Source organism: Salvelinus sp. IW2-2015, linkage group LG16 (assembly GCF_002910315.2).
Source record: "Salvelinus sp. IW2-2015 linkage group LG16, ASM291031v2, whole genome shotgun sequence".
NCBI classification, from domain to species: domain Eukaryota; kingdom Metazoa; phylum Chordata; class Actinopteri; order Salmoniformes; family Salmonidae; genus Salvelinus; species Salvelinus sp. IW2-2015.
The window spans coordinates 25086378-25112737 of record NC_036856.1 but is presented as its reverse complement, the minus strand read 5'-3'; the positions used below and the strand labels follow the sequence as shown (position 1 = coordinate 25112737).

General features: G+C 43.2%; 1 protein-coding gene across 2 annotated transcripts in view; it reads right to left on the bottom strand.

Annotated features, from left to right (window-relative positions):
• The window catches only part of LOC111975649 (E3 ubiquitin-protein ligase SH3RF1-like), a 74765-nt gene that overhangs the window by 11676 nt on the left and 36729 nt on the right, over positions 1-26360 (bottom strand). For both annotated transcript variants that reach the window (XM_024004119.2, XM_024004120.2), the window contains exons 5-8: positions 25611-25919; positions 13378-13488; positions 10355-10482; positions 3909-4079 (exon numbers count right to left, since the gene is read on the bottom strand). In XM_024004119.2, coding sequence (XP_023859887.1) covers positions 3909-4079; positions 10355-10482; positions 13378-13488; positions 25611-25919 — 719 coding nt within the window. The remainder of the gene's footprint in view (positions 1-3908; positions 4080-10354; positions 10483-13377; positions 13489-25610; positions 25920-26360) is intronic.

The window sequence follows — 26360 nt, the reverse complement described above, 5'->3', positions numbered from 1 at the left end:
CTATGTTCTCATAATCGTAATGTATGCTTTCGCCGTAAAGCATTTTAAAAATCTGACACCGTGGTTGGATTCACAAGCAGTTAATCTTTAAACCTATGTAAAATATGTTTTGTTTTCTGAATCTTTATATTTGAATTTGGCGCCCAGCAGTTTCACTGGCTGCTGTAGAGGTGGGACGCTACCGTCTCACTTGCCCAAGAGAGGTTAAGTACTGCAGTGCATCTCCTCCTCATGGACTGCACCAGATTTGCTGTGAGATGTTACCCCACTCTTCCACCAAGGCACCTGCAAGTTGTCGTACATTTCTGGGGGGGAAATGGCCCAAGCCCTCACCCTCCGATCCAACAGGTCCCAGACGTGCTCAATTGGATTGAGATCCGGGCTCTTCGCTGGCCATGGCAGAACACTGACATTCCTGTCTTGCAGGAAATCACGCACAGAACGAGCAGTATGGCTGGTGGCATTGTCATGCTGTAGGGTCATGTCAGGATGAGCCTGCAGGAAGGGTACCACATGAGAGAGGAGGATGTCTTCCCTGTAACGCACAGCGTTGAGATTGCCTGCAATGACAACAAGCTCAGTCAGATGATGCTGTGACACACCGCCCCAGATCATGACGGACCCTCCACCTCCAAATCGATCCCACTCCAGAGTACAGGCCTCGGTGTAACGCTCATTCCTTCGACGATAAACGCAAATACGACCATCACCGCTGGTGAGACAAACCTGCGACTCGTCAGTGAAGAGCACTTTTTGCCAGTCCTGTCTGGTCCAGCAACAGTGGGTTTGTAACCATAGGCAACGCTGTTAACGGTGATGTCTGATGAGGACCTGCCTTACAACAGGCCTACAAGCCCTCAACCCAGCCTCTCTCAGAATATTGCCGACAGTGTGAGCACTGGAGGGATTGTGCGTTCCTGGTGTAACTCGGGCAGTTGTTGTTGCCATCCTGTACCTGTCCCGCAGGTATGATGTTTGGATGTACCGATCCTGTGCAGGTGTTGTTACACGTGGTCTGCCACTGCGAGGACGATCAGCTGTCCATCCTGTCTCCCTGTAGCACTGTCTTAGGCGTCTCACAGTTCGGACATTGCAATTTATTGCCCTGGCCACATCTGCAGTCCTCATGCCTCCTTGCAGCATGCCTAAGGCACGTTCACACAGATGAGCAGGGACCCTGGGCATCTTTCTTTTGGTGTTTTTCAGAGTCAGTAGAAAGGCCTCTTTAGTGTCCTAAGTTTTCATAACTGTGACCTTAATTGTCTACCGTCTGTAAGCTGTTAGTGTCATAACGACTGTTCCACAGGTGCATGTTCATTAATAGTTTATGGTTCATTGAACAAGCATGTGTTTAAACCCTTTACAATGAAGATCTGTGAAGTTATTTGGATTTTTACGAATTATCTTTGAAAGACAGGGTCCTGAAAAAGAGACGTTTCTTTTTTTGCTGAGTTTATATACAGTTTACGGGCACAGTATATATTACTTTAGTTCTCTTTTGTTTGTTTTTAGTCCCAGGCTTCAACTACCCTCAACCCCTCCCATCCATCCATCTCTGAACACCATCCAGTTTTGATTTCTAGCTGCAATATATTTTTCCACTGTGCTGTTTCACAAAAGTTCTGAATCTATTCATTCTAAAAGTTCCTAAAGATTGTAAATTAAAGATTTTGCTAAGAGTATTATTATATTATTGATCGGATTGACTGACGTTTCAAATCACCCAGCAGTGCTATTTGCAGCGTTAGCTCAAAGTAAATGTTGCAATTTGTCAGCCATTCCTGATCCTGAAACCAAACACAAACTATTTATGTGCAGTACCAAAACAAGTGATCTAATGATTCTGGTTAAATTATTTTAATTCCATTTAATTTTTTTTTGTTTTTTTGTAGCCCAATGCACTGCTTCTCTAGAGAGAAATCAAATCATTCATGAAAGAAATCAAGTCAAGAACTATATAGGACGCTGGGCTGAAGGGAGTTTCAGTTTCCATTAAGCAAATATTCAACCTAGTTCAGTGCAAACAATGTAATTAACTACATTGACCATAATCCATTGCTCCAGATTTTTTCCAGATCAGAAAGGAATAGGTGAAGCGAGAGGTTTCACCCTTGCCAAACTCTGTCCAAAATAAGCCCAATGCGTTTCTATGGCCTTATTTTGTATCGAAGCTCGTCGTCTGCCTTTCCGCCATTGGGACAACGACTCGATTGTTTGGGCGGAGACATGAGCATCTCTCGTCATTATATAGATCTTTGGACTGATACAGCATAGACCGCATGAGAGAGGAATGTACACAACGATGAGAGAGACAGTTTGTGAAAGTATGCCTAATCTACTTTGAAGAACTAGTAAAATTATATCGTCAGACAGCTCTGCAGCATAATTAGGCAGGCTAGCTAACTAGGATGACTAAAGACAGTACAGTATGGGGAGCACAAAACATTAGATGGCCTGGCTGGCTGGCTGACTGCAACTGCCTGAGCAGATGATTACTTTAAGGAATGAAGTAATCAAATATAAATTAAGTAATATTCACAACTGAAATATTTTATTATTTCATAGCAATTTCCTATTTTTCTATTGATGTGGACCTGATCAGAGACTATGGTTGACTATTTTTGGTCTTGGAATTTCCATTAAAATGTAGTTTCTTAAATCTAAGTAACATCTTTATTTCCTAATGCATTTCATGTAAAAAAATTTTTTTATAGAAACCGAAGTTGAAAACAGTGACTCTAATAACCGAACCGAAACAACCTCAAAAAGCACTAATCGCTCAGCACTACCCTCTGAACATAAACAATCCATGTCTCTTAAAAATCGAGCACACAGCCATGCAATCTCCATAGACAAACATTGGCAGTAGAATGGCTTTACCGTCATAGGATGCCACCTTTCCAACAAGTCGGTTCGTCAAAGTGGTAGGTCACACAAGCTCACAGAACAGGGCCACCGAGTGCTAAAGCGTGTAAAAATGAACTATCCTCGGTTGCACCACTCACTACCGAGTTCCAAACTGTCTCTGGAAACAACGTCTGCAAAATAACTTCGTTGGGAGCTTCATGAAATGGGTTTACATGGCTGAGCAGCCGCACACAAGACTAAGATCACCATGCGCAATAACAAGCGCCGATTGGAATGGTGTAAAGCTCGCCGCCATTGGACTCTGGAGCAGTGGAAACGCGTTGAGTGATGGATCATGCTTCACCATCTGGCAGTCCGACTGATGAATCTGGATGAATCTAGAACACTACCTGCCCCATTGCATTGTGCCAACTGTAAAGTTTGGTGGAGGAGGAATAATGGTCTGGGGCTGTTTTTCATGGTTCGGGCTAGGCGCTTTAGTTCCAGTGAAGGGACATCTTAATGCTACAGCATACAATGACATTCTAGGTGATTTTCTGCTTCCAACTTTGATTTAACCTTTTATTTAACTAAGCAAGTCAGTTAAGAACAAATTCTTATTTTACAATAACAGCCTACCCCGGCCAAGCTCTCCCCTAACCCGGACGGCACTGGGTCAATTGTGCGCCGCTCTATGAGACTCCCGATCACGGCCAGTTGTGATACAGCCCGGGATCGAACCATGGTCTGTAGTGACGCCTCTAGCACTGTGATGCAGTGCCTTACACCGCTGCACCACCTTACACCGCTGCACCACTCGGGAGCCAAACTTTGTGGCAACAGTTTGGGGAAGGCCCTTGCCTGTTTCAGCATGACAATGCCCCCATGCACAAAGCAAAGTCCATACAGAAATGGTTGGTTAAGATCAGTGTGGAAGAACTTGAGGCGGTTATAACAGCAAAGGAATGAGATGTTCGACGAGTCCGAGCCCAGTCCACATACTTTTGGTCATGTAGTGTATATGTGTGTGTGCATGCGTACGGTCTGTGTGTGTGACAGACCTGCTGACAGGGCTCATGTAGTTGCCGGGGAACACTCCTATCTTGCCAGTGTGCATGGAGGTGCCTTTGAACCATCCGTCCTGACAGCGCTCCAGCACCAGGAACATCTCTCCCTTCCTCAGCTCCAACTCATCCTCCTTACGGGGGGTGTAGGGAAACAGGGCCACGTAGCTGCAGTGGGGGGAGAGAGAGATGGGACACATCAAACACACACACGTGGCCATCGACACAGGGACTGTCCAATTAACCTCAGGAGGAAATGAATCAGACATGTTGTGGATTCAGAACATCTCGTCTGTGACATGAGCAAAATGCACCCCCCTTCCACAGGCTACAGTATATCCATCAACATTTCCCCTCTCTTTCTAGTAGGCACTTACTGGCTGATCGAGATGGACATTCCCCTCTGGACTGGTCTTCCAATAGTTCAGAGAAAGCCACACTATATGTTTGTAGAGCAGGGATAGGCAACTGGCAGCCCCTTTTGTAGGCCCGCAGATCAATTACCCCCCCCAAAAAGTWAAACAAATATTCAACAATTAAAAATGCAAATGTTAAAATTAAAATAAATCTGCATAAAGAAAATTGTAATTTTCCCATCAGTGGAGTTTCCACCAAACTGATTTGTTGTACTTTTTAGCTTAAGTTTTCAAGAACCAAATAAAAATCTGTGCTTCCATCGCATTTTCAACTCTACCGATAGTTGTCAAAAAAAACCTGTTGTGCAAAAAAGCAAATGTGCCAACTCTGATCTTACATTTTTATATGTTATTTTAAATGTAGGGCTACACTGGTCTTGGCATGTGTGCTCTAGCCAACAGCTCACAGATACAGCGCGGGTAGGCTGGTCTACATGATGACATTATGGATAAGAGTGAGAATATTTTTCATTTGTCAAATGGCAGTCAGGCATCCATAATCATGTCAACAGAATAAGACCCTCAATATTTATTGGAAAGGAGCATCAAGATCACTGTGCACTTTCACCACCCTGTGAAGTTCATCATAACTTATTTCATCTGGCGCCTAATAAAGTGTACGGTTTCCCGAGTTGTAGTGGCAGGTACACAGAACATATCATTGAGTGACTCCAATTCTTCTTTCGAAATGGTTGTTATATTCACATCACATTTCCACCGCCATTTATCGCATAATTCATTTTAGACAAAAAGATCCCACCATGTCTAACGAACAAATGATCTGTCTGCATTTATAAAATTGAACAAAAACTTCCTGTTTCCATCACAGCTGTCGCATATAAACTGTGGATGGAAACATGGTTTCTGACAGTCAACTAAGTTAGTCTAGTCAGCTACAGTGCTTGCTAGACTAACTACAGTGCATTCGGGAAGTATTCAGACGCCTTGACATTTTGCTGTTATTGATAAAGCAGTTATTGACAAATAGACACACCCCCGCCCCCTCGTCTTACCAAACATAGCTGCTCTGTCCTGCCGATGCATGGAGAAGCCAGCCAGCTCTATATTATCCGTGTTGTCGTTCAGCCACGTCTCGGTGAAACTAAAACTGTAATATCTTATGTGTCCCGTTGGTAGGATACTCTTAAATCGTAGATCGTCTAGTTTTCCAATGATTGAACGTTGGCCAATAATACGGAGGGTAATGGTGGTTTACCTACTCGTCGGCTAATTCTTACAAGGCATCCTGCCCTCCTCCCCCATTTTTTCTTCATGCTGATGACAGGGATTTGGGCCACGTCTTGACAAAGCAGTATTTCCTTCACATTGGACTTCTTAAAGAAAAAATATTTGTCGAGGTGAGTCATCGCTGTTCTGATGTCCAGAAGCTCTTTTCGGTCATAAGAGACAGTAGCAGCAACATTATGTAAAAAATGAGGTACAAACAATGCGAGATTTTTTTTTTTTTTTTTTTAAATAGCACAGTTGATTAGGAGCCCGTAAAACGGCAGTCATCCCCTCCGGTGCCATCATCTCTCCAGAGTTCCTCTGTGGAGATGGGAGAACCTTCCAGAAGCACAACCATCTCTGCAGCACTCCACCAAGCAGGCCTTTATGGTAGAGTGGCCAGACGGAAGCCACTCCTCAGTAAAAGGCACACGACAGCCCACTTGGATATTGCCAAAACGGCACCTAAAGAACTCTCAGACGATGAGAAGCAAGATTCTCTGGTCTGATGAAACCAAGATTGACCTCTTTGGCCTGAATGCCAAGCGTCACGTCTGGAGGAAACCTGGGACCATCCCTACGGTGACGCATGGTGGTGGCAGTGTCATCATGCTGTGGGGATATTTTTCAGCGGCAGGGACTGGGAGACAAGTCAGGATCGAGGCAAAGATCAACGGAGCAAAGTACAGAGATCGATGAAAACCTGCTCCAGGGCGCTCAGGACCTCAGACTGGGGTGAAGGTTCACCTTCCAACATGACAACAACCCTAAGCACACAGCCAAGACAACACAGGAGTGGCTTTGGGACAAGTCTCAAAGTCCTTGAGAGGCTCAGCCAGAGCCTGGACTTGAACCCAATTGAACATCTCTGGAGAGACCAGAAAATAGCTGTGCAGCAACACACCCCATCCAACTTGACAGAGCTTGAGAGGATCTGCAGAGAAGAATGGGAGAAACTCCCCAAATACACGTGTGCCAAGCTTGTAGCGTCACACCCAAGAAGACTTGAGGATGCAATTGCTGCCAAAGGTGCATCAACAAAGTATTGAGTAAAGGGTCTGAATTCTAAATTTGATATTTCAGTTTATTTTTATAGATTTGCCAAAATTTCTAAAAACATGTTTTTGCTTTATCATTATGTAAATGAATACATCTTAGAATAAGGCTGTAACGTAACAACATTTTGAAAAAGCTAAGGGGTCTGAATACTTTCCGATTGCACTGTATATGAACTTGTATTAATCATGGTCTAATTACCAACCGGGGGGCCCCCATTGATTTTGTTAGTCACTCAAAATGTGTAAAATGCAGGAAATTAACTTAACATTTTTTCCCCCCCTCTACGCCACATGGCAAAACGAGTAGTATTTCATGAAATTAGTTATAAAATCGCAAAATCTTCTCWCCACCCCACGGCAAAATGTGTAGAATTGCAGGAAATTAGGCTAGGGCTGGCTCTGATTGCCGGTGTGTACAGTGGGGCAAAAAAGTATTTAGTCAGCCACCAATTGTGCAAGTTCTCCCACTTAAAAAGATGAGAGGCCTGTAATTTTCATCATAGGTACACTTCAACTATGACAGACAAAATGAGAAAAAAAATCCAGAAAATCACATTGTAGGATTTTTAATGAAATTATTTGCAAATTATGGTGGAAAATAAGTATTTGGTCACCTACAAACAAGCAAGATTTCTGGCTCTCACAGACCTGTAACTTCTTCTTTAACTTCTTGTCAATATGGGGGCGCTGTTTCCACTTTGAAAAAAATCGTGCCCAAATTAAACTGCCTCGTACTCTATTCTAGATCGTACAACATGCATATTCATATTACTATTGGATAGAAAACACACAAGTTTCTAAAACCGTTTGAATTATATCTGTGAGTAAAACAGAACTCATTTTGCAGCAAACTTCCTGACAGGAAGTGAAAGATCTGAAATCGAGGCCCTGTTCCAGGGCCTTCCTATTCAATTGCCTGAAATCTATGGATATACATGCACTTCATACGCCTTCCACTAGATGTCAACAGGCAGTGGGAGGTGGAATGGGGTGTCTAGCTTGATCTGAGGTCGAACAAGAGCTTTTGGAATGACGTGTCTGGAAATGTCATTGTCTTCGAAGGCGCGAGAAGGAACCCCAGATTGCCTTCTGAAAAGCTTTCGGTATACACGGCTAATATCTCCGGCTTTGATTTTATTTGATACATGTGATAATATCATCGTAAAGTATGTTTTTTCAATCGAGTTTTATCAGATTATTCAACGTTTATCGGGAGTTTTGCGTCGAGAGAAGATGGACATCTTCGCGCCACTTGGCTAGCTATGGTTGCTAATTCGACAGGAGAAGAGGACATTCTAAAACCAAACAACGATTTATTCTAGACCAAGGACTCCTTGTACAAGATTCTGATGGAAGCTCAGCAAAAGTAAGAACCATTTATGATGTTATTTCTGTGGAAAATGTTTAGTCCTATTTTCCGCCCTTATTGCGGGCGCTGTCTCGCTATAACGTAAGCTGTTTGTTATGGTAAAGTTATTTTTTTAAATCTAACACGGCGATTGCATTAAGAACTAGTGTATCTTTCATTTGCTGTCCAACATGTATTTTTTAGTAAAGTTTATGATGAGTTCTTTGGTCAGATTAGGTGACTGTCCAAAATATCTCCGGATAATTTGGTGAATCGATGCTACATATTCACAACGTATAACCACGGTTTGCAGCTCAAAATATGCACATTTTTGAACAAAACATAAGTGTATTGTGTAACATGATGTTATAAGACTGTCATCTGATGAAGTTGGTCAAGGTTAGTGATTAATTTTATATCTTTTGCTGGTTTTTGCGAATGCTATCTATGCGGTGAATAAATGCGGTTGTGTGTTTGACTATTGTGGTAAGCTAATATAATGCTATATTGAGTTTTCGCTGTAAAACATTTTAAAAATCAGAAATGATGGCTGGATTCACAAGATGTGTATCTTTCATTTGCTGTATTGGACTTGTGATTTCATGATATTTATATGCTAGTATTTACTTGTGGCGCTATGCTAGGCTATGCTAGTCAGCTTTTTACTGATGAGGATGCTCCCGGATCAGGGATGGTGATGAAGTAGAGGTTAAGAGGCTCCTCTGTCCTCCACTCGTTACCTGTATTAATGGCACCTGTTTGAACTTGTTATCAGTATAAAAGACACCTGTCCACAACCTYAAACAGTCACACTCCAAACTCCACTATGGCCAAGACCAAAGAGCTGTCAAAGGACACCAGAAACAAAATTGTAGACCTGCACCAGGCTGGGAAGACTGAATCTGCAATAGGTAAGCAGCTTGGTTTGAAGAAATCAACTGTGGGAGCAATTATTAGGAAATGGAAGACATACAAGACCACTGATAATCTCCCTCGATCTGGGGCTCCACGCAAGATCTCACCCCGTGGGGTCAAAATGATCACAAGAACGGCAAAAATCCCAGAACCACACGGGGGGACCTAGTGAATGACCTTGTCTCTTATACACATCTAGATGTGTATAAGAGACAGGATTAGGCCAGTACATGTCCAGGCCTGTCTGAAGTTTGCTAGAGAGCATTTGGATGATCCAGAAGAAGATTGGGAGAATGTCATATGGTCAGATGAAACCAAAATATAACTTTTTGGTAAAAACTCAACTCGTCGTGTTTGGAGGACAAAGAATGCTGAGTTGCATCCAAAGAACACCATACCTACTGTGAAGTATGGGGGTGGAAACATCATGCTTTGGGGCTGTTTTTCTGCAAAGGGACCAGGACGACTGATCCGTGTAAAGGAAAGAATGAATGGGGCCATGTATCGTGAGATTTTGAGTGAAAACCTCCTTCCATCAGCAAGGGCATTGAAGATGAAACGTGGCTGGGTCTTTCAGCATGACAATGATCCCAAACACACCGCCCGGGCAACGAAGGAGTGGCTTCGTAAGAAGCATTTCAAGGTCCTGGAGTGGCCTAGCCAGTCTCCAGATCTCAAATTCATTAAAAATCCTACAATGTGATTTTCTGGATTTTTTTTCTCATTTTGTCTGTCATGGCTGAAGTGTACCTATGATGAAAATTACAGGCCTCTCTCATCTTTTTAAGTTGGAGAACTTGCACAATTGGTGGCTGACTAAATACTTTTTTGCCCCACTGTATATGGATGTGGGTACGTAGACCCGGGAGCCACTGCGGCCCCTCATGAGTTCACCCCATCACTGGTGTAGAGGAATACTATGGTAACGTTCTGCATGGCACAGCTGTGGCAGGGCTCCAGTGAGGTGCTGTAAAGGGAGTGGGAAAGTCACATCTCCAAGAACCTCAGAGGGGAAGAGGCTTTAAAGAACAACTGCTGACAGACAGCATAGACACTTTCACTGGTGTCAGGGAGGTGGAAATTAAGAAAAATGCAGAAACACACAAACACACTCACTTTGGGGAGGTGGGCCGTATCTAATTCCTATCAGGTGTCTGGAGTCTCTCAAAGGAGTAATGATGTGAGAGGTCCAGGGTCACAGGCAGGATCTCTGATAGGACCCAGGAGACTCAATACCCCACAGCGGTTGACCTTTCACCCTTCACCTGTGCTCTGGGTCAACCTCTGGTGTTCCACACTGACAGCTGAGCGGTCATTTAGAGGCTTGGAGAACTCCCAGAACACATTAGACGGCCCCACGCCCTAGCCATGTGTGGAACATGCTCTTAAACGGCATGTTCTCTCTGGTTTAGTGTGCTGGTACTTTATACATGGAAGAGTGTTACATGTACATCTGTGTGTATGTGTGTGTACACTCACACTGTAGGTCTTTGTCTCCCACTCTGGTCGCTTGTGCTTGGGGAAGGTCTCTGACCAGCAGCCAACGAGGCTGCTGCTCCCAGCGCTGAAGATTGTGGGGGAGGAGGTGGGGGAGGAGGTCGAGCTTCCTGTCAAAAAACAACAAAAAAACTGTCTGAAACAGAGATCAAACAGCACAGTTCACAATAAGGTTGAAGCGAATCCCTCACATAAAAAACTGCTTTGTTTGGAACCAAAAGACAGGAAACAACTCACTGCCTTCAGCGCAACATGAGTTACATTAAAGCTCTTGATGGAATGATACATGAGAACCATACCCCTTCCCTTTTAACCCATGATTAGGTGTTACATAATGAGAGAAACTGCTCGGTGAAAAGGGGATATTATTTACTCTCTGTTCAATGAGGGAGAGTATCGCTTGGCACAGAAGTTAGGTCTTGTCCCCAACTTCCCCATAGAACTGGGAAGGAATCTCCAGTGTGCTTGTTTGTTTGTTGCTATAGAAACGACACTGGGGCCTTGTGAATCCATTGCTGTGTTTAATTGGGACCATATGAAAGTCAAAACATTTCTGTAAACATTACATAGTTTAACCCTCAGGGGCGCTCTGAGCAGATTCTTCTGGGCTCTCTTATCCCCCTTGTTCTGCCTCTAACGTGACAGAAACCAGACCAAAACAACTCTTACACAATCATACACACTGACATATTGGTGTACTGGGAAAGGGGTTTGTTTTCTTCTAAACATTCAAAACTATTAATACATCTGCAGAGAAAGGCATTGTAGACGGTAAATATTTCAGGCCCCATCACCTGGAACAAGACAAATGTGTCTCAGCTTGACATTAACAGGCCTGAGGAGCAGACAGACATCACTAACATGGAGCAGTGGAGGGGGGGGGGTTGAAATACATTCAGAAGAGCCTACATGCTACCATGCGTGTTTGTGTGTGCGCTGTTGACGGAGCTGAAATAATGACATTGCCTGCAGGCCAGAGAAATCATCATGTAGAGTTAGTTCCCCAGTGAAGTGGGGAGAGCATGTGTGGCTCAGTTGGTAGAGCATGGCGCTTGCAACGCCAGGGTTGTGGGTTCATTCCCCACGGGGGGACCAGGATGAATATGTATGAACTTTCCAATTTGTAAGTCGCTCTGGATAAGAGCGTCTGCTAAATGACTTAAATGTAAATGTAAATGAAGTGGAGAGCTTAACCTTTGTGTACACATAGTCCCCTGTTCAGCAGTACCACATACCAACAAAGCCACACACAGTCAGTTGACCATGACAAAGCAGCAGATACATCAGTCTCCGCCATACACGATAGCATGTAAGTAAAGTAACATAGATCAACCTAAATACACTGCTCAAAAAAATAAAGGGAACACTTAAACAACACAATGTAACTCCAAGTCAATCACACTTCTGTGAAATCAAACTGTCCACTTAGGAAGCAACACTGATTGACAATAAATTTCACATGCTGTTGTGCAAATGGAATAGACAAMAGGTGGAAATTATAGGCAATTAGCAAGACACCCCCAATAAAGGAGTGGTTCTGCAGGTGGTGACCACAGACCACTTCTCAGTTCCTATGYTTCCTGGCTGATGTTTTGGTYACTTTTGAAWGSTGGCGGTGCTYTCACTCTAGTGGTAGCATGAGACGGAGTCTACAACCCACACAAGTGGCYCAGGTAGTGCAGYTCATCCAGGATGGCACATCAATGCGAGCTGTGGCAARAAGGTTTGCTGTGTCTGTCAGCGTAGTGTCCAGAGCATGTAGGCGCTACCAGGAGACAGGCCAGTACATCAGGAGACGTGGAGGAGGCCGTAGGAGGGCAACAACCCAGCAGCAGGACCGCTACCTCCGCCTTTGTGCAAGGAGGAGCACTGCCAGAGCCCTGAAAAATGATCTCCAGCAGACCACAAATGTGCCTTGTTTTGCCTTGTTTTGTTCATTTAGCAGAGATGCTCTTCTTTCCTGAGCCCTTATCACAGCCAAGACGCACTTATTTTAATAGTAAAAAACATGTAATATAACAAAATAAAAGGATTTAAAAAGATGCTAGTGCAAAAAAGTGATGCGCATCTTGAGTCTAGAACAGTTCACCTCAGAGTGATCAATTGTAACAGGGCTCAATTTGGCGAGTTGAAGAATGTTTTCAGGACTCGAAATCTACCTTTTTGATATACAGACGCTCTATTTACTTTATTTTTCCTGTTCTTGGGAATTTTCAAAATAGATGAACAATTCCTCATTGAAAACTGCATGGTGAGGAATTACTGCCACGAAATCTGTTTGGGGAGTAGGCATATGCTTAATGAGTCTGGTGAAAATATGCTCCTTGTTTCTATCAAACTAATGTTTTTGCACACTTTCACTGTGGAACTTGTCTATGTTTAGGGGGGTTAAAGCCTAGGCTAACCAATTATAAATGGCACTAGCAGTTCGCCTAAGTGGAAAACAGACGGGATGCAATTATTCCAAAACTGCAGCTCGTTGTTGGAACTTGAGATAAAACTGTCATCATTTGGCAAGGAATGTAGCCTGTCTATCCCATCAGTCAGATATGTTTTTATAGGCATTTATTTCTGTAGTCTTAACAGGAGCACACGAGTGTGTGTAGGGAGTGGTTGGAATGCAATTGAGTGAATGAGGCATGGCGAGGAAAGGGAATTTAGGGAGAAGAACTGTATGATGCTTGGCTTGGTTTCTTTTTTGTTGTGCCCCGCAAATGCACATGTACAAATGGCACACTAGAGTTAAAGCAAATGAATGTTGTCTTCAAGACAAAATGTCACTTTCCTGTTCTGGGATCCACAAACACATTCCACCAAATAGCTTTACAGTATTTTTTTTWAATAATTTAAAAGTAATCTCTGGCTAAAGATGGAGCTTTGACGTCCGTTCCAGTACTCATGTCCATCCCTAATTAGGGAAACCGTAGCGTAGTTGCAAGAACCCTATTGTTATATTGAACTGTTGGTGTGAATACTGTAGAATCTTTATAGAGAAGTGCACTTACCACAGCAATGGATGCGTAACTTGTCTCTGGGGGAAATGTGAACACGGTTGCCGTAGTAACAGGACTGCTGGGGGGAGGAGTCACTAGGAGTCCAGTTGTACAGATGTGTACCTGTTGAGGAGAGAAGACAAAGTCAGTCAACTTACTCAACCAATACCACTCCCCTACAATACTTTCAGGCATATACATTACACACAAAACAGTGTGCTAGAACAACTATGGCATTTTTCAACGAAAGTTGCAACTGAATGGATCTCCATTCAGTTGTCAATTTGTGCCAGTCTGTCCCCTCACATCCAGTCTCACATGGGTAGAAGTACTCTGTCATGAATGAACTAACAGACTAGTTATTTAATCTCTTAACCATCTCACACATGGTGTTAAAATGTCCCATTGAATGGAAATGTCGCCTTCACAGCAGCGGTGAACCCAATTGGCCAAATCAAGCTGTGCTAGTGTCCCAATAACCAGATTGGCTGGGTTAGGTCATATGACTGCCAAGCACACGTTTTAATTGGCTGGGTGAAGACAGGTGAGTGCTCAAGTCTCTTGCTGAGAGACGGGGAACCCCAGCAGTGTGACACTGACTCATTCACTGTGGCTGTCCTGGTAACAGGGCGATTCTGTTGGACACAGTCTCCTTGTACCCTGTACTCTCCATCACTCCATGCATGACTGCCCCAGACARAGCAGAGCTGCCTTTCTGGGTGAATCATTACAGAGGACCCACCTCAGACTCAATCAACTGTACCATGTGGWAGGGGAAGGTGCAATCAGGCAAGACAGAAAGTACTCAGCTATATCTATCTGTGTTGTGCATTTTGTTAAACATGTGTATGAGCTACATGGAACATGTGTGTGTGTGTGTGTACAACACGGGCACATCAATTACACTGGAAATTAACTGAAAATGTTCAGTTTTACAACAGGTCTGTTTTCATATACTGCAGGCTCCTTTATACATCTGACATAAAAGCAGTAGACAGAAGGCGTGTTCATTTCCATACACTCCCTCTGGCACCCCAGGAAACGACTGCTTCCCTTTCTGTCTGCTTTGAAGGAGGGAGAGAAGAGGAGCGAGAGAAAAGGAGAGATACCGAGCCACACAGATTTCGTCTAAGGAGTCTGTCTTTTTATGTGTTTTTATTAAACACATTCATCTATAAATCAAACCCGTCTTAAGTCCTATAGCTTCCAGGTGTGCATGGGAGGTTCTATAATACTGAGTGTGTCTAGTTCATAATTAGGGCAGATAAAGCCAGGTCTGGAGAGTTGAACATGATTCTCCCCTCATCACCCTGTGGGTCCACAGCTTTAGTGAGAGATGGGTCACCCCAACATGAAAAGAACTGTCTGCACACACACAATCAGTGCTCTGATAGCATAGTCAACACACACATACGAGAGCACTAAGGGATGCCACCAGTTGTAGAAGGGCTTTGTGTGGCTGCTGTTTCCGAGGGGAAGCTGTGGGTAAATCATGCCAGTGTGTCTGCGCTGTGTTGCAGCCCTGAGCCCCGGAAGGTGAGACAGAAGAGGACGCTAGGGTTGGGCGGTATACCATATACCGGTATTGATGCACGGACCATTTCATTTTTTTAAATATATATTTTTTTACCTAGTTTTGTCCCATGGAATAAATGTTGTAGATCTTAATGTTTTTCCTCATAATCCTGGACTATCGGACCACCATTTTATTACGTTTGCAATCGCAACAAATAATCTGCTCAGACCCCAACCAAGGAGCATCAAAAGTCATGCTATAAATTCTCAGACAACACAAAGATTCCTTGATGCCCTTCCAGACTCCCTCTGCCTACCCAAGGACGTCAGAGGACAAAAATCAGTTAACCACCTAACTGAGGAACTAAAATTAACCTTGCGCAATACCCTAGATGCAGTTGCACCCCTAAAAACTAAAAATATTTGTCATAAGAAACTAGCTCCCTGGTATACAGAAAATACCCGAGCTCTGAAGCAAGCTTCCAGAAAATTGGAACGGAAATGGCGCCACACCAAACTGGAAGTCTTCCGACTAGCTTGGAAAGACAGTACCGTGCAGTATCGAAGAGACCTCACTGCTGCTCGATCATCCTATTTTTCCAACTTAACTTCTCTAGGGTAGGGGGTCAGCATTCGGAATGTTGGATGAAAAGCATGCCCAAATTAAACTGCCAGCTACTCATCCCCAGAAGATAAGATATGCATATTATTAGTAGATTTGGATAGAAAACACTCTGAAGTTTCTAAAACTGTTTGAATCATGTCTGAGTATAACAGAACTTATTTAGCAGGCGAAACCCTGAGGACAAACCATTCAGAATTTTTTTGTTTTTGAGGTCACTCTTTTCAGTGAGTTTTCATTGGGAAACCAGATTTTTAAGGGACCTTCTTGCAGTTCCTACCGCTTCCACTGGATGTCAACAGTCTAGAAATTGGTTGAGGTTATTCCTTTGTGTAATGAAGAAGTACGGCCATCTTGAAGGAGGGTCACTCGAAGTGTCCTGTTTGTTAGAAGCGCATGACCAGAAAGCTAGCTACAGTTGGTTTTAATCCTGTATTGAACACAGATCATCCCGTCTTCAATTTGATCGATTATTTACGTTAAAAAATACCTAAAGTTGTATTACAAAAGTAGTTTGACATTTTTTGGCAAAGTTTACAGGTAACCTATGAGATATTTTGTAGTCACGTTTCACAATTTGGAACCGGTGTTTCTCTGGATCAAACGCGCCAAATAAATGGACATTTTGGATATATATCGACGGAATTAATAGAACAAAAGGACCATTTGTGATGTTTATGGGAAATATTGGAGTGCCAACAACAGAAGCTCGTCAAAGGTAAGGCATGAATTATATTTTTATTTCTGCGTTTTGTGTCGCGCCTGCAGGGTTGAAATATGCTTCTCTTTGTTTACAATGGTGCTATCCTCAGATAATAGCATCGTTTGCTTTCGCCGAAAAGCCTATTTGAATTCTGACATGTTGGCTGGATTCACAACCAGTGTAGCTTTAATTTGGTGTCTTTCATGTGTGATTTAATGAAAGTTAGATTTTTATAGTAATTAATTTGAATTTGGCGCTCTGCATTTTCTCTGTCTTTTTGCCAAGTGAGACAGTAGTGTCCCGCCTAAACTCAGATTTTTTTGATATAAATATGAACTTTAATGAACAAAACATACATGTATTGTGTAACATGAAGTCCTATGAGTGTCATCTGATGAAGATCATCAAAGGTTAGTGATTCATTTTATCTCTATTCCTGCTTTTTGTTACTCCCCTTTTTGGCTGAAAAAAATGGCAGTCTTTTTCTGTGACTTGGCTTTAACCTAACATAATCGTTTGGTGTGCTTTCGCCGTAAAACCTTTTTGAAATCGGACACTTTGGCTGGATTTACAACAAGTGTATCTTTAAAATGGTGTAAAATACTTGTATGTTTGAGGAATTTAAATTATGGGATTTCATTTGTTTTGAATTTGGCGCCCTGCAGTTTCACTGGCTGTTGACGAGGTGGGACGCTACCGTCCCACATACCCTAGTGAGCTTAATTGAGGAAAATAAGAACAATTCGAAATTTCTTTTTGATACTGTTGCAAACCTAAATAAAAAGCAGCATTCCACCAGTGAGGATGGCTTTCACTTCAGCAGTGATAAATTCATGAACTTCTTTGAGGAAAAGATCATGATCATTAGAAAGCAAATTATAGACTCCTCTTTAAATCTGCGTATTCCTCCAAAGCTCAGCTGTCCTGAGTCTGCACAACTCTGCCAGGACCTAGGATCAAGGGAGACACTTAAGTGTTTTAGTACTATATCTCTTGACACAATGATGAAAATAATCATGGCCTCTGAACCTTCAAACTGCATACTGGACCCTATTCCAACTAAACTACTGAAAGAGCTGCTTCCTGTGCTCGGCCCTCCTATGTTGAACATAATAAACGGCTCTCTATCCACCGGAGGTGTACCAACTGTACTTATCTGTCGGAAAGATATCAGTTTGTCTCTGTGAATGGTTTGTCCTCTGACAAATCAACTGTACATTTCGGTGTTCCTCAAGGTTCCGTTTTGAGACCACTATTGTTTTCACTATATATTTTACCTCTTGGGGATGTCATTCGAAAACATAATGTTATCTTTCACTGCTATGCGGATGACACAGAGCTGTACATTTCAATGAAACATGGTGAAGCCCCAAAATTGCCCTCGCTAGAAGCCTGTGTTTCAGACATAAGGAAGTGGATAGCTGCAAACGTTCTACTTTTAAACTCGGACAAAACAGAGATGCTTGTTCTAGGTCAAGAAACAAAGAGATCTTCTATTGAATCTGACAATTAATCTTGATGGTTGTAAAGTTGTCTCAAATAAAACTGAAGGACCTCGGCGTTACTCTGGACCCTGATCTCTCTTTTGACGAACATATCAAGACTGTTTCAAGGAAAGCTTTTTTCCATCTACGCAACATTGCAAAAATCTGAAACTTTCTGTCCAAAAATGATGCAGAAAAATGTATCCATGCTTTTGTTACTTCTAGGTTAGACTACTGCAATGCTCTACTTTCCGGCTACCGGGATAAAGCACTAAATAAACTTCAGTTAGTGCTAAATACGGCTGCTAGAATCCTGACTAGAACCCAAAAAATGTATCATATTACTCCAGTGCTAGCCTCCCAACACTGGCTTCCTGTTAAGGCAAGGGCTGATTTCAAGGTTTTACTGCTAACCTACAAAGCATTACATGGGCTTGCTCCTACCTATCTTTCCGATTTGGTCCTGCCGTACATACCTACACGTACGCTACGGTCACAAGACGCAGGCCTCCTAATTGTCCCTAGAATTTCTAAGCAAACAGCTAGAGGCAGGGCTTTCTCCTATAGAGCTCAATTTTTATGGAATGGTCTGCCTACCCATGTGAGAGACGCAGACTGGGTCTCAACCTTTAAATCTTTACTGAAGACTCATCTCTTCAGTTGGTCATATGATTGAGTGTAGTCTGGCCAGGAGTGTGAAGGTGAACGGAAAGGCTCTGGAGCAACGAACCGCCCTTGCTGTCTCTGCCTGGCCGGTTCCCCTCTCTCCACTGGGATTCTCTGCCTCTAACCCTATCAGGGGCTGAGTCACTGGCTAACTGGTGCTCTTTCATGCCGTACCTAGGAGGGGTGTGTCACTTGAGTGGGTTGAGTCACTGACGTGATCTTCCTGTCTGGGTTGGAACCCCCCCTTGGGTTGTGCCGTGGCGGAGATCTTTGTGGGCTATACTCGGCCTTGTCTCAGGATGGTAAGTTGGTGGTTGATATCCCTCTAGTGGTGTGGGGGCTGTGCTTTGGCAAAGTGGGTGGGGTTATATCCTTCCTGTTTGGCCCTGTCCGGGGGTATCATCGGATGGTGCCACAGTGTTCTGGACGTCCTGTCTCAGCCTCCAGTATTTATGCTGCAGTAGTTTATGTCGGGGGCTGGGTCAGTTTGTTATATCTGGAGTACTTCTCGTGTCTTATCCGGTGTCCTGTGTGAATTTAAGTATGCTCTCTCTAATTCTCTCGGAGGACCTGAGCCCTAGGACCATGCCTCAGGACTACCTGGCATGATGACACTTTGCTGTCCCCAGTCCACCTGGCCGTGCTGCTGCTCCAGTTTCAACTGCTCTGCCTGCGCTATGGAACCCTGACCTGTTCACCGGACGTGCTACCTGTCCCAGACCTGCTGTTTTCAACTCACTAGAGACAGCAGGAGCAGTAGAGATACTCTGAATGATCGGTATGAAAAGCCAACTGACATTTACTCCTGAGGTGCTGACTTGCTGCACCCTGACAACCACTGATTATTATTATTTGACCCTGCTGGTCATTTATGAACATTTGAACATCTTGGCCATGTTTTGTTATAATCTCCACCCGGCACAGCCAGAAGAGGACTGGCCACCCCTCATAGCCTGGTTTCTTCCTAGGTTTTGGCCATTCTAGGGAGTTTTTCCTAGCCACCGTGCTTCTACACATGCATTGCTTGCTGTTTGGGTTTTTAGGCTGGGTTTCTGTACAGCACTTTGAGATATCAGCTGATGTAAGAAGGGCTATATAAATACATTTGATTTTGATTTGATATTTAACCAGGTAGGCAAGTTGAGAACAAGTTCTCATTTACAATTGCGACCTGGCAAGATAAAGCAAAGCAGTTCGACACATACAACAACACAGAGTTAAACATGGAGTAAAACAAACATACAGTCAATAATACAGTAGAAAAATAGGTCTATATACAATGTGAGCAACTGAGGTGAGATAAGGGAGGTAAAGGCAAAAAAAAAAGGCCATGGTGGCGAAGTAAATACAATATAGCAAGTAAAACACTGGAATGGTTTGAGTTTTATAACGGTAGTTTGGTTTGTTAAATGTGATAGTTTACTCCACTATTTGAGTCATCTCTCAGCTCTCTCTCCATGCCGCATTCCACACAGACCTAGCCCCACCCCGTCACTCAAGGAGCACATTTGTTGTTGCTCGACCATGAGACATTTGCTTTCATTCTGCATGGTCATGCATCAATGTTGAGGCAATTTTCTACTTGCTTCTTAATATAAATCCACAAGCGTTCTATAATTAGTTTCTTACATGTGCAAACATCTACATAGTTTGTCTTTCATTAGCAAGTTGTGGCTAAATCGTATTAGCCGCTAATGCTAATCGCAAGTAAGATGGCTAGCTAATAAATGTACTGAGTCCGAGCAAACACTAGTAAGATGGCTAGCTGTTGCCAGATAATAGAATGTTAATTTCTCTACCATAAGCCTCCTCCAATGTCATTTTAGACAATTTGGTAGTACGACCAACCGGCCTCAACTGCAGACTGCGTGTATGGCGTTGTGTGGGCGAGCGTTTGGATATTTTATTAGGATCCCCACTAGCTGTTGCAAAAGCAGCAGCTACTCTTCCTGGGGTCCACACAAAACATAATGACATAATACAGAACATCAATAGACAAGAACAGCTCAAGGACAGAACTACATACATGTTTTTAAAAGACACACGTAGCCTACATATGCATACACACATGCATACACAAACTATCTAGGTCAAATAGGGGAGAGGCGTTGTGCCGCGAGGTGTTGCGTCATCTGTTTTTTTTAAACCAGGTTTGCTGTTAATTTGAGCAATATGAGATGGAAGGAAGTTCCATGCAATAAGGGCTCTATATAATACTGTATGCTTTCTTGAATTTGTTCTGGGGACTGTGAAAAGACCCCTGGTGGCATGTCTGGTGGGATAAGTGTGTGTGTCAGAGCTGTGTGTAAATTGACTATGCAAACAATTTGGGATTTTCAACACTTTGTTTCTTAGAAAACGAAGTAGTGATGCAGTGAGTCTCTCCTCAACTCTCAGCCAAGAGAGACTGGCATGCATTGTATTTATATCAGCCCTCTGATTACAATTAAGAGCAAAACGTGCTGCTCTGTTCTGGGCCAGCTGCAGCTTAACTAGGTATTTCCTTGCAGCACTGGACCACACGACTGGACAATAATCAAGATTAGACCAAACTAGAGCCTGCAGAACTTGCTTTTTGGAGTGTGGTGTCAAAAAAGCAGAGCATCTCTATTTTGTGGCCAGACCTCTAMCCATCTTTACAACCATTGAATCTGTTTTGACCATGACAGTTTACAATCTAAGGTAACACCAAGTCATTTTGTCTACTGAAATTGTTCAACAGCCACACCATTCATTACCAGATTCAGCTGAGGTCTAGAACTTAAGGAATGATTTGTACCAAATACAATGCTCTTAGTTTTAGAGAAGTTCAGGACCAGTTTATTACTGGCCATCCATTCCAAAACAGACTGCAACTCTTTGTTAACGGTTTCAGTGACTTCATTAGCTGTAGTTTCTGATGCGTATATGGTTAAATCAGCATACATGTACACACATGCTTTGTTTAATGCCAGAGGCATGGTCATTGGTAAAAATGTAAAAGAGTACAGGGCCTAGAGAGCTGCCCTGCGGTACACCCCACTTTCCATGTTTGACATTAGGAGAAGCTTCCATTAAAGAAAACCCTCAGTTCTATTAGATAGATAGCCATATCATGGATTCAGAGCTGAGGTTGAAAAGCCATAACACAAGTTCTCTCAACAGTTTATGGTCAATAATATCAAAGGCTGCACTGAAATCTAACAGCACAGCTCCCACAATCTTCTTATTATCAATTTCTTTCAACCAATTATCAGTCATTTGTGTCCGTGCAGTACATGTTGAGTGCCCTTCTCTATAAGCATGCTGAAAAGTCTGTTGTTAATTTGTTTACAGAGAAATAGCATTGTATTTGGTCAAAAACTATTTTCCCAACAGTTTTCTAAGAGCTGGCAACAAGCTTATAGGTCTGCTGTTAGATCCAGTAAAGGCTGCTTTACCACTCTTGGGTAGCGGAATTAATTTGGCTTCCCTCCAGGCCTGAGGACAAAAAGGAGTGGCTAGAGAGTCAGCTACCTTCCTCAGTAGGTTTCCATTTACTGTAAGTTGTCAATGCCAGGTGGTTTGTAATTATTGATCAATAACAATTCTTCCAACTCTCCCACACTAACTTTACAAAATTGTAACTTGCAATGCTTTTCTTTCATTATTCGTTTTTTGTGCATGAATACAACTGCTCACTGTTCGTTGTTGGCATTTCCTGCCTAAGTTTGCTCACTTTGCCAATGAAATAATCATTAAAACATTTGGCAACATCAAATGGTTTTGTGATGAATAAGCCATCTGATTCGATGAAAGATGGAGTTGAATTTGTCGTTCTGCCCATAACTTAATTTAAAGTACTCCAAAGTTTAATTTCATTGATAGGTCAACATTGTGAACAGTGTGCCCCATGGTGGCGGTGGGGTTATGGTATGGGGAGGCATAAGCTATGGACAACGAACATCATTTGCATTTTATCAATGGCATTTTGAATGCATAGGATGATATCCTGAGTCACATTGTGGTGCCATTTATCTGCCGTCATCACCTCATGTTTCAGCATGATAATGCAAGGCCCCATGTTGCAAGGATCTGTACACAATTCCTGGAAGCTGAAAATTCTTCCATGGCCTGCATAGACATATCACCCATTGAGCAAGTTTGGGATGCTCTGGATCAACATGTTCCAGTTCCCCGCCAATATCCAGCAACTTCACACAGCCATTGAGAGGAGTGGGACAAAATTCCACAGGCCACAATCAACAGCATAATCAGCTCTATGAAAAGGAGATGTGTTGAGCTGCATAAGGCAAATGGTGGTCACACCAGATACTGACTGGTTTTCTGATCCACGCCCCTACCCTTTTTTTTTTTTAAGGTATCTGTGACCAACAGATGCATATCTACAGTGCCCTCCACTAATATTGGCACCCTTGGAAAATATGACCAAACTGGGCTGTAAAAAAAAATGTCTTCATTGTTTATCCTCTTGGCCATTCATTCAAAATATTCACAAAAATCAAACCTTTAAAGATAAATAATTGGAAGAAAAAATGAATTCTTAAAAAAAAAAGTTTTATCTTAAATGTGTGCCACAATTATTCATTCAATTCTTTGTGCAACCTCCCTTTGCCAAGATAACAGATCTGAGACTTCTCCTATAATACGTAATGAGGTTGGAGAACACATGGGAAGGGATCTGAGACCATTCCTCCATACAAAATCTCTCCAGATCCACGCTTGTGGACTCTCCGCTTCAGCTCATCCCACAGGTTTTCTATGGGGTTCAGGTCAGGGGACTGAGATGGCCGTGGCAAAACCTTGATTCTGTGGTCAGTGAACCATTTGTGTGTTGATTTTGAGGTGTGCTTTGGATCATTGTCCTGCTGGAAGATCCAACCACGGCCCAGTTTAAGCTTCCTAGCAGAAGCAGTCAGGTTTTGATTTAATATCTGCTGGTACTTGGAGTCTATGATACCATGTATCCTAACAAGTTGTCCAGGGCCTTTGGAAGAAAAACAGCCCCATAACATCAAAGATTCACCACCATACATCACAGTGGGGATGAGGTACTTTTTGGCATGGCTATCCTTCTGTCTACGCCAAACCCATCTCTGGTGTTTGTATCCAAAAAGCTCTATTTTGGTCTCATCTGACCATAGAACCCAGTCCCATTGAAAGTTCCAGTAACGTTTGGCAAACTGTAGGTGCTTGAGTTGGTTGTTTGATGACAGCAAAGRCTTTTTTATGGCAACCCTCCCAAACAACTTGTGGTTATGTACAAGACCCAACACAAAACCCAACTAGCAATTCTCCAGCTGTGATCCTTGGAGATTCTTTGGCAACTCGAACCATCCTCCTCACTGTGCGTGGGGTCAATAGACACACGTTCTCTTCCAGGCCGATTGCTAACATCTTCAGTTGCTTTAAATTTCGTAATTATTGCCCTGATAGAGGAAATGGGCATTTTCAAACCTTTGAGCTATTGTCTTATAGCCATTTCCTGATTTGTGCAGCTCAACAACCTTTTGTCGCACATCCTTACTGTATTCTCGGGTCTTTCCCATAGTGAAGGATGACTATGGGAACTTGTCACCTCATATTTATACCCCAGTAAAACAGGAAGTCATGGCTTACCACTTAAGTGTTCCTAATCACTCAGATGAACTTAAAAATGTAAAATATGAATGGGAATATACTTCAGTTAGATTTTACTCATAAGAACTTCTAGGGGTGCCAATAATTGTGGCACACATGTTTCGGAGAAAAAATATTTATTTAATTTATTTCACATACATTTTATTCAATCATTTTACTTCAATTAAAGGTTCGATTTTTGTGAATATTTTGAATGATAGACCAAGAGGATAAACATCAAAGAAACATTTTTCATAGCCCATTTTGCTCATATTTACCAAGGGTGCCAATATTATTGGAGGGCATTGCCAATTATGTGAAATCCATAGATTAGGCTGATGTTCCTTATATGAACTGTAACTCAGTAATGTTTTGCATGTTACGTTAATATGAATGCTGTCAAACCATAGACTAAGCCCTGTTGGCTTAATTCAAAAAAAAAATTCAGAAAGACTATACTTATTTTGAGATACTTCAAACCAAAAAACACTGATAAGATGAAGTCAACATCCGATCTTCATATAACGAGTGTATGGTCATTTGCAATGTCAGTATAAAAGTCCCTACTCTGTATACCAGGCAGGCTGGGGTGAGGCAGTTCTCCTCCACACTGTTCTCTGCTCAGTTGCAAAAAACTAAGCAACATTCTAAAGGTTTCCTCACTTCACAGCTTCCGTCGGTCACAGAACGTCTGCCTAAGACGCTGACAAATCTGTCTGACTGTCTGTCTGTCATGTCCCCAGCCCCTCTCTCTCTACAGTGCCAGGCAACCACAGAGCAGCTGTGATTTGTTGCCATTCTGAGGTTGCTGTGGAAACCTCGGGGGCTAAGCTACAGTCTTTTTTGCGGGTGAGTGGAGTCACGCATCCATGATTTCAAACGCTTGGACGGAGCGATGGCCTGTTAGGAATGACGGGGGGAGAGAGGGAGGGAAGTGTGTGGTAACAGAAGGAGACTGGGAATCTTTGTCAGGGAAACAAACATCGGATGAAAACAAGAATGTTAGTTGAATCTGCTTGTTTGTGCTTGTTGCGTGAGTATTTTGCGAGCTCATTGTTTCCCCCTGTTCCTCTCTCTCACTCATTACCCCTGATTAACAGGCCCAGATGGACCGTGTGGAGCCGACATGGGCAGGAGGCTGGACAAACACTGAGGGCTATAACAGACTTGGTGACAGAGAGAAGCACATCCATTTCCAAGACAGTCTATCATCAGCTATCCCATGAAATAAATGGCAGTGATTATACACTTGTCCATAGTACAGACACCCAAACATAGACAAATGAGCTGCTATGCTGGACAAGATGATGGTTTTCCAATTCTGGTTTAAGGGGACAGTATTGTTCAGAACAAAAATATGCAGTCAATTCTGGAGGAATTCATTAATGGGGCCAATAGAGTCAGGGTTCTGGACAAGTCCATTGATCATACAGAGTACTTCAGAGAGACATAAGGTTCTCCATTTAGTGGCTTCCTCGTTGAATACCCCTAACCAAACAGTACAAAGACACTGGACTAGGAGGAACGTAGAAGCCCTCTCCCCTCTCCATTTTTCCCCTTCATCTCACCATACAGTATATGTCATCTGTGAGGGTGCGCTGTAGAAGAGCCCTCCCTTACTATCTCCCATTTACTCCTCCCCTCCCCCCTATCTCACCTGTGAGGGTGCGCTGCAGGACAGTCCTCCGCTGATCTCTCCGATGCGTGCGGCTGCCGTGGGGTTGGAGGAGCTGATGAGGACGGGCCCACTGATCTCCATGGAGTGTCTCTGGGGGGGCGGGGCCAGACAGGGCTTGTGGGACATGGTGAGGGATGTAAACGAGTGGCGCTTCTTACTGTTCTTCTTCTCCCCGGCCCGGTGGGGGCCACCGTTACTCTGGGGTCCCGATGAGGCCCCCTCGCCAGAGTCCTCACTGGAGTCCCCAGACTTGTCCAACTCAATCAGCTGACGCGCTGCTGTGTTAAACTACAGGAGGAGAGAGGGAAGAGGGGAAGGAAAGGAGGGCAGGATGGGTTGGGGTAGATAGGAGAGAAAAGGAGTCGTTGTCGTTAATATGATAATGAAAGCCGTCACTCTTCATAATAAACCTAGTTGTAGTAAGAACCACCCTGTGCCTTTATCTGATGGGAGAAAGCAGTAGGCTGAGAATGCTGCCAGTGCCAGGGGGTTGAGAGAGAACCTTGGGCTCAGGGGGAGTGGGAGTCAACGGTTTCAGGCAGGCAGCGGCGCAGACAGCAGCCTTTCATGTGAGGTAGGAATCAAMGGAGGAACACTAAAAAGGGTTTAGCTAATCACAGGGAGAACGAGGGAGCACTCCACGACACAGATAGCCCCGAGCTGCTCTCCCTCTACTTGGGACATAAAAGTGGAGAATTTCACACCAATCCTGAGGAGAGACAGTGCTAA